Raw genomic sequence first — 8,399 nt, 5'->3', positions numbered from 1 at the left:
AATTATGATAAGACTCGGCTGACGTAAGTCGACGCCTCACGCCTCGATCGGCGTGACTGCACTCGGTCAATCGAACCGGAACACCGGTCGAGACGTATTAACGCCTGCTTAGGCGCTGTTCTTCACGCCACGCCAGCGCCCATGTCAGACGCTATCAGCCTGCCTCCTGCAAGCGGGCACATTAAACAACAGTAAGCTTCCCTATAAATATCCTCTCGTTCATCAGAGAAGGGGGGGTCGCACATACAAACACTTCTTCTTCTTCTGAAACCCCCTCCACATTTTCTGCTAACTTAATCGTCGGAGGGGTCGGGTCGAGCCTCCCGACCCGACCTTTGTGCAGGTGCGAAGCCGAGGGTCCCCGTCAGGCGCGCGAACGACGAGCCCCTGCCCGGAGGAGACGGCGACCCCGTCCCGATTGAACCATCGCACCGGACCGACCCCGCGGGCTCGAGGCATGCCCCAGTGAGATCTCCGACGTCCGGACCCGAACCTAGCCGCGTCGACCCCGAGGCCATGGCTCTCAAAGTTGTTTCCCACAACAAGGTGTATAATTAGATTCAAGCTGACTTTTTTTCTCATATAAATATAATATAAGCTTTCAACACTGACGTGTAAACTATCAAGCTTTCCAAGATTAGAGAGTCTTGACAAGGGTTCATGATGAAATAAGAAATAGGGTAAATTTCAAAAAATAAAGAAAAACACCTAAAGTTTCTATTATATTCAACGGAGCATCCTCTTTGCTTTTTTCAACGGAGCATCACTCCCATTTTGCCATGGTCGCTTTTCAGTTTGTCTGTTCCATTCGTTGCATCCTAGTGGATGATGCTAGAGACCTTGAACATGTCCTCGGTCTCATTCATCACTGTCATCACATTGATCTCATTTGTCGTGTTTCACTAATAGCATCCCCCACATTGTCAACATTGCCGCTATCATGCTTTTCTAACGCTCATGTGTTGCTTCCCCTATCGACCGGAAGATTAAGACCATGTATCATTGCTCGGCACTTGAGTGCCATTCGGATGTGGTCGCCATCGATCACAAAGGGTGCCTCTGTTGATGACTTTCATGTGGGTCCATGTTGATTATAATCCCTTTATAATAGAGTAATTTTACGACTAACCCGAATAAAATTAGTGTTAGTGATGAGGAAAAGGTTTCTAGTAAAACAACAACGAGGCAAAGGAGGCTTGCATGATGAGTTTGGCAACAACGATAAAAATATTTTATGGGCATTAACAACATTCATAACAACATACCAGAAGGGATAATCATAAGTGGAGGGGCGAATTCGACCACTTTGGAGTGGCAGAAATGAACAAAATGACGGGACTAAATATAATATTATTTTTAAAAAATAATGGACGTTTTGTGATAATAAAAAAATAACATCCACGTTAAAAATAAAAAACTTGAGAGTTTTTTTTATAAATTTATCCTAAGAAATAATACGTAAAACTAAAGATTTTTTAGCGGTAAATCAAATTTTAATTGGTGAACTGTGAATTGGTAATGATGTTTTAATGCACACCAGTTTTGTCTTGACCGAACCAACATTACGAATGATTCGTACTAACATTCTTTTATTTCTTAAGAGTACAGAAATAACAACAGAAACTGAGAGAACAGAGGAAGCAGAAGAAACACACTACCCTCCTTCACAAAACAAGCGAATTAAACGTGGAGTGTCGTATGATCTGAACTTAACAACTATGACAGTAAATACCAATCCAAGACTACATTTTAGGGGTGAGCAGCAGACTCTTGATCGTCTCTATTCTGGTCACAGCATCCTTGATTGTGATGCGCTCTCTCGGCGACTCCTTGGCACAGCAGAGACCTACCATGAGCACCGATTCTAAGCATCTTGTTATCCTTTCACTCGCTTGACTTCCGATCTTGAGAACTGGTGCGCCTTCACCTTCTTCTTCGTCGGGGAATAGTGACGGATCAGCAATGCCGGTGACCTGAGCTCCCTTCGTAAAGGCTCCCTCGACGTGCTTTTGGAGGGTGAGACCGTCCTTAAACATGTCGTCTGTAGGCCTCCTCCCGGTGAACAGCTCCAGCAGCAGCACTCCGTAGCTGTAGACATCAGCATGAGTCGAAACCAGCCCGCCCATCCCGTATTCTGCATTTAATTCACACGTTAAAACCATTTCCTCTTATTATGTCCCGAGCAGATGAATGAGAAGACTGCTCACTTTGCAGAAAAGCTTCTAATTCAAAGGTTTACCTGGAGCCATATAGCCAATGGAACCTTTCATAGCTACAGAAGAAGATAGATATCGGTCGGTGCCATTGAAGAGGAATCTTGCTAGGCCAAAATCTCCCACACGAGCAGTCATGTTGCCATCAAGAAGGACATTGCTTGGCTTCAGATCACAGTGGATGATTGGCGTCTCGCAGTGGTCATGAAGATAGTTCAGCGCAGCAGCAACATCGATTGCTATGTCAAGTCTCCGAAGCAGACCTAATCGCTTGAAGTACATCTTCTTGTCTGTGTCTGGATGCAACCAACTCTCCAAACTCCCATTAGGCATGAAATCAAACACGATAGCTCTGAATTCATTACCTCTAAGATCAACACTCGAGCAGGTTGTCAAGATCTTGACCAGGTTTCGGTGTCGAATGCTTCTTAAAGCTTCACACTCTGCGACGAAAGCCTTGAAAGCGCCTCGCTGAACCAGGTTCAGTACCTTGATCGCTACGAGAGTTTTGCCATCACCCAAAACCCCTCTGTACACCGAACAGTAGCTTCCAACGCCAATCAAATTCTCGTCGGAGAAGTTATCGGTTGCCTTCATCAACTCGAGATAAGACAATCTTGTTGGAACATTTTCTAAAACTATTGCAGGTAAACCAAGTTTCTTGTGCTTTCTCGCGTAACAGCAGGTCATAAACAGAGCAAATAGTAAGAGTGAAACCACAATCGGCAAGGTTATTTCAAGAATAAGTGACCGGTTCTTCTTGGATGTCTGAGTTGAGCAAGAAGGCAAATGCAAACTTGAGATACCCCCACAGAGTTTGTGGTTTCCGACGACATAAAACTCGCTAGAATTGCTGAAAATTTTATCTACCGGCACTTCACCATCCAGATCATTGAAAGATAGATTCAGAAGTTTCAGGTCAGGCAAGCCCGCTAGAAAATCTGGAAAGGAACCAGACAAGTTATTGGATGAAAGATCCAGCTTCTCGAGTCCCTTCAAGTTGCTCAGAGATTTAGGAACGCTTCCTTGGAAGAAATTTCTACTCAAATTGAGGGACTCCAGCAATTGACAATCACCTAAAGTCGTTGGAATGCCTCCCGAAAGCCTGTTGATGGCGACAGATAAAAAGGGCGTGTTGCGCAACCTGCCGACCTCCGGTGGTAGAGTTCCGTTCAATTGATTGTTGGACAAGTCGAGATAGCTCGACAAGGATCCGATGCTAAGCACTTCTATTGGGATGGATCCGCTCAGGCGATTGCCAGAGATATCTAAAAAATTCAGATTCTGGCAATTCCCAAGACTCACCGGGATGCTGCCTCCCAAGTCGTTGTCGAACAATACAAGCTCATTCAATCGAGTCAATTTGCCGAGTGAGGATGGGATGTTACCCGAGAACTTGTTGCCATACAAGATCAGAGCTTCCAGGTTGACGAGTTCTCCGAGGAAGTCAGGAATACTCCCAGTGAAATGGTTCTCATTCAGACTCAGCGTACTCAGGTTGACAAAATTCCTGATGCCGGGAGGAAAAGATCCAGAGATATGGTTGCGGCCGAGCGTTAGGCTCTTGAGCTGGATCGAGAGATTAGCAATGGAGGCGGGAAGCACACCTCCGAGATCATTTTCGATCAGGCTTAGTTCCTCCAGGTGGCTGCAGTTTGTCAAGGAAGAGATGAACTCCCAGTCTTCGGCGTCTCTGGCTTCGAGGCTGTTGTTCCCTAGAGAAACCTGCTTGAGATATTGTAGGTTCCCGAGATTGGCAGGAATTCGACCGCTGAAATTGTTAGTGTAAACACCTTTTTTTCTTAGCCGTGACCCGAGAGGTCGTCTCGGCTCGTTCGGGGGTCCGAATAGCGGGGATCTCCCTGGGGCGATGCGCGCTTCCACCGGGGCGGTCGGGGCGGCCTCGGGCTCGGGGCGATGCAGCGACTTCCTCCGGGTGGGGATCCCTTGGCTGTGCGTCCCGGACGGGAGTCCTCGGCTTGATACCTGCACAAAGGTCGGGTCGGCTTGACCCGACCCCTCCGACGATTAAGTTAGAGAGATGCGGTGGCGGTTGTTCGGGGGGTTCAGCCTGCCTTCTTCCCTCTGGCTTGAGGACGTTTATAGGGGAACTCGGCATTATCGGGCGCGCCATCCCGTCGGTCGGGGCCGTATCTCTGATGGCGTCCGACATCGTCGAGAGTCTTGCGTATGGGACCGGGGAATCACAGGGTATGGGCGAGCTTCAACCGCTACCTACTTCAGTCTCGTCCTACTGTGCTGGGTTGACTGATGGGCTAGGGGCTCAGTGAGGCTGGCGTCCGGACGCAGATCGTTGCCCACGTTGCTCTTCCTGGGGCGCCGCGCCTGTCCACGTGCGGGGGGCGTTGTCGGGAGTGGGGTTTACCATTTTTTGCCATATCAGAAATTGTTGCGGCCGAGGTCGATTTGTCGAAGCGACGTAGCGTTAGCCAATGACCATGGAATTTGTCCCTCGAGCCGGTTGCTGGCCATGACGAGAAAGCTAAGATCGGGTAGAGTATCGCCTATATCTAGTGGGAGTGTCCCTGACAGCTGGTTATACGCCATGCTCAGCGTTTGCAAAGAAGATATGTTGTAGAGTGATAAAGGAACGCTCCCAGAGAATCCATTCTCAGACACCAGGAAGAACTCAAGGCGCGTGAGACGGCCTATTTCCTCCGGCAGCCTCCCTCCGAGTTTGTTGGATGACAAAGCCAGAACTTGAAGAGATGACAGGTTTGTGATGGAGGGAGGGATCGTCCCACTGAGACTATTTGACGAGAGATAGAGGTAAATTAGAGATGCTAGGTTCCCCAAGGAATTCGGCAAGCTTCCTGTGAGAGTGTTGTTGTAGAGAAGGAGGTACTGGAGAGGAACGACTCTACCCAACGATGGAGGAATCTCTCCAGAAAGGCTGTTGTTTGATAGATCCAGAAACTCAAGGGTCAAGAGGTCTGCCAAATCCGGTGGGATGGCTCCACTGAGGGCATTGCTTGCGAGACTGAGAATGCGGAGGGAAGAGAGTTTCCCAAGTGAAGGAGGTACGCCACCGACCAGCTTGTTGGCTGAGAGATCAAGATAGGTGAGATTGGAAAGTTTTCCCAAGGAAGATGGTATCTCTCCAGTGAGCTTGTTGCTCGACAGATCAAGTTGTTGGAGGGACGAAAGATTTCCCAGGAAAGGCGTGATGTCGCCGACGAGCTTGTTAAGCCCGAGGTTCAACACAAGAAGCTTAAGAAGAGAACCGAGCTGTGTGGGAATGTTTCCAGGGATGAGATTGCCAGTGAAGTCGATGCCTAGGAGGTTGGTGCAGAGGCCAAGACTAACAGGAATGGTGCCGTTCAAGGCGTTGTAGCTCAGATTGAGGTCCTTGAGCTGGGCCAAACGACTGATCTCCGGGGGTATCTCACCATAAAAGCAATTGCTTGAGAGTAGCAGGTAGCCAAGGTAGGTAAGGTTTCCGATGGAAGGGGAGATGACCCCCCGGAGGCTCTTGGATTCCAAGGCCAAGGTGGTGACCCTCTCACGGTGGTCGGGATCGTCGCATGCGACGCCCGGCCATTGGCAGAAGTGGACAGTATTGTTCCACGAATTCATGATGCCGCGAGGGTCTTCGGTGATGGCTGCCCTGACGGCGAGCAGGGCGGCCCGATCGGTTTCGCTTCCCGAAGGTTGGTCTACGGTAGCAGAGTGACACAGGCAAAAAAGGGAGTGTAGAAAAAGGAGGAGAAGGATGCGTACGTACTGGGAAGTGAGCAGTACTCGTGGGAGCTCCATTGCGCCACCCTCAAAGTGATGAGGTAAGAGGTCGAGTACCGGCAAAATATAGAGGCAGTTGCCGGTGGCATGGGTCGCTGCGCGTGGTGGAGACGACGGCAGCGAGGCGACTCGGGACTGGTCTTCCATGTCAACCGACTCTAAGATGTGGTGGCGCAGGGTGAGGTGGCGGCTCCTATCACGCGTTTAGGTGTTGTGGAAAGGTTAATGTCGTGGTTTGAACGAATTGGCTTGTGCAAGCAAGACCGGTGCGCGGGGGACTACCAACGCACGTACAGATTCACACTGGCTTTGCAGTTAGCCATCCCCTGTCGGGCCATTGTTAGACATGGTTTCTTCTCGTGTTAGCCACAATGGGGGATCTCACTCATTTAAAGATTGCATTAGTTTTTGGTTTCCCATACACTCGATGAATTATATATTAGAAGATTTATATGATACGAAGCTGGTGACGACTTGGTAGTCTCCGTGGATTGAACACCGGCCAGGTTTCTTCCAATTCCGTCTCAGTCAAGATTAAGGCACATCAATTTATGGATGGAAGTATTCACGATGGTCTTCGTGGAAGACGGGCCAGGTTTCTTTTCGAATCCTTGTCAATGTAGACTACGGCACATCAATTTATGGATGGAAGTTGTCGATGGTGGACTCCGTGGAAGACGGGCCAGGTTTTTTCTCCAAATCCTTCTCAGTCAAGACCATTGCACATCAATTCATGGATGGAAGTATTCATGGACTAATGACAACATTGACTCTGAAAACATGTAGTCATTTGATCGAGGTCTATATGGGGGCGCTCCTCGAGCCCGCTGGATCTCCGAAGGCTTCGCACCTGCACAAAGGTCGGGTCGGGGTGCTCGACCCGACCCCTCCGATGATCAAGTTAGCGAAAGATGTGGAGGGGGTTTATGAGGAGGAGAAACCTCCGTGTGTTGAGTGTGTCATCCCTCTTTTTTGCTTAGGACTCAGGGGTATTTATAGAGGAGGTTTGATGTTAGCTGACGTAGCTGTCTGCAGGGCAGGACTGTACCTTTGGTGGCGTCTGACATTGCCACTGGGGTTGCGTGGGAGGCTGAGCTACTGCAGGGTATGGCGAGCCTCGGGCAGTGTGTCGCTCAGGGGGATGCTGTCATGGCGTGTCACATCACCATTTTTGCCCCTATCATATGCCCCCCCCGAAAGGAGCTATGCGTCGGTTTTTGCATGCAGGGAGTCCGATGCATGGCTTCTTACTTTAGGTAGGTTGTTCATGCGGATCTGAGGGGCATTACACAGACGGGTCGGTCGCGCGAACGCGTCTCGAGCAGCACGAGGCCGAGGTGCGCAACTTAGTCAGGAAGCCGAGCAGAGTTGGACTCGGGGGCAATGGAGCCGATGAGCCGAGGCAGCGTGCTGCTTGCTGCGTATGGGGCCGAGGGGCTGAGGCAACGTGCTGGCTGCGCATGAGGCCGAGGGGCCGAGGCAGCGGGCTGCTTGCTGCGCATGGGGCCGAGGAGCCGAGGCAGTGTGTTGGCTGCGCATGAGGCCGAGGAGCCGAGGCAGCGGGCTGCTTGCTACGTATGGGGCCGAGGGGACGAGGCAGCGTGCTGGCTGCGCATGAGGCCGAGGGGCCGAGGCAGCGGGCTGCTTGCTGCGCATGGGGCCGAGGAGCCGAGGCAGCGTGCTGGCTGCGCATGAGGCTGAGGGGCCGAGGCTGCGTGTAGCGTGTTGGCTGCGCATGAGGCCGAGGAGCCGAGGCAGCGGGCTGCTTGCTGCGTGTTGGTTGCGCATGAGGCCGAGGAGCCGAGGCAGCGGGCTGCTTGCTGCGCATGGGGCCAAGGGGCCGAGGCAGCAGCTGCTGGCCGCGCAGGGGGCCGAGTGGCCGAGGCAGCCTGGCTGCGCAAGGGGCCGAGTGGCCGAGGCAGCCTGGCTGCGCAAGGGGCCGAGTGGCCGAAGAGCGCGGGCTGGTCGCGCGCGTGGGGCCGACGCGGGCGGGTTGTGGCCGCGCGGACGCCGCTCAGGCGGGCAGACCGCGCTGAGGTGGGCTCGGCCGTCTATGGCCGAGGGATATGGCAAAACGCCGGGGGACTCGATTCAGGCGGGCAGACCGCGCTGAGGTGCATCTCGGCGGTGTGGCCAAGGGACACCGCTCAGGCGGGCAGACCGAGCTGAGGTGAACTCGGCAGCGTATGGCCGAGAAGCTCGGCGCAGGCAGGCTGCGGCCGAGGGACGTGACCCAGGTGGGCAAGCCGCCCTGAGATAGACTCGGTAGTGAATATGGCCGAGGAGCTCGGCGTAGGTAGGCTGGCCGCGCAGGCGTGTCTCGGGGAGCATGGAGCCGAGGGGCACGACGCAGGCGGGCTGGCGGCTCTGGTGTGTCTCGGGAACATGGAGCCAAGGAGCACGACGCAGGCGAGCTGGCCGCGCAGG

General features: G+C 52.3%; 2 protein-coding genes across 2 annotated transcripts; both read right to left on the bottom strand.

Moving 5' to 3' along the window:
- Window positions 1-1,569: 1,569 nt before the first annotated feature.
- LOC135640187 (receptor kinase-like protein Xa21) lies at window positions 1,570-4,398 on the bottom strand. Its single transcript, XM_065154412.1, has 3 exons — window positions 4,007-4,398; window positions 2,240-3,918; window positions 1,570-2,134 (listed from the first exon to the last, which is right to left on the bottom strand). The coding sequence occupies exons 1-3, from the start codon at window positions 4,384-4,386 to the stop codon at window positions 1,743-1,745; spliced, it is 2,451 nt and encodes an 816-aa protein (XP_065010484.1). The 5' UTR covers window positions 4,387-4,398; the 3' UTR covers window positions 1,570-1,742.
- Window positions 4,399-4,613: 215 nt separating this feature from the next.
- On the bottom strand, window positions 4,614-6,199 carry LOC135640188 (receptor kinase-like protein Xa21). The gene has a single exon (XM_065154413.1). The coding sequence runs from the start codon at window positions 6,117-6,119 to the stop codon at window positions 4,614-4,616; it is 1,506 nt and encodes a 501-aa protein (XP_065010485.1). The 5' UTR covers window positions 6,120-6,199.
- Window positions 6,200-8,399: the final 2,200 nt, after the last annotated feature.

This window comes from Musa acuminata, chromosome BXJ3-6 (genome assembly GCF_036884655.1).
Source record: "Musa acuminata AAA Group cultivar baxijiao chromosome BXJ3-6, Cavendish_Baxijiao_AAA, whole genome shotgun sequence".
Lineage (NCBI taxonomy): Eukaryota > Viridiplantae > Streptophyta > Magnoliopsida > Zingiberales > Musaceae > Musa > Musa acuminata.
This window is presented reverse-complemented; position numbering and strand designations above follow the sequence as displayed.

What these genes read in the sequence shown, in the direction of transcription:
- LOC135640187 (XM_065154412.1), bottom strand. Translation starts at nt 4,386, where the DNA reads ATGTCGGACGCCATCAGAGATACGGCCCCGACCGACGGGATGGCGCGC. An exon ending in GTCACGGCTAAGAAAAAAAG is followed by an intron (nt 3,919 to 4,006) that starts GTGTTTACACTA and finishes AGGGAACAACAG; the next exon opens with CCTCGAAGCCAGAGACGCCG. An exon ending in CATTGGCTATATGGCTCCAG is followed by an intron (nt 2,135 to 2,239) that starts GTAAACCTTTGA and finishes AATTAAATGCAG; the next exon opens with AATACGGGATGGGCGGGCTG.
- LOC135640188 (XM_065154413.1), bottom strand. Translation starts at nt 6,119, where the DNA reads ATGGAAGACCAGTCCCGAGTCGCCTCGCTGCCGTCGTCTCCACCACGC.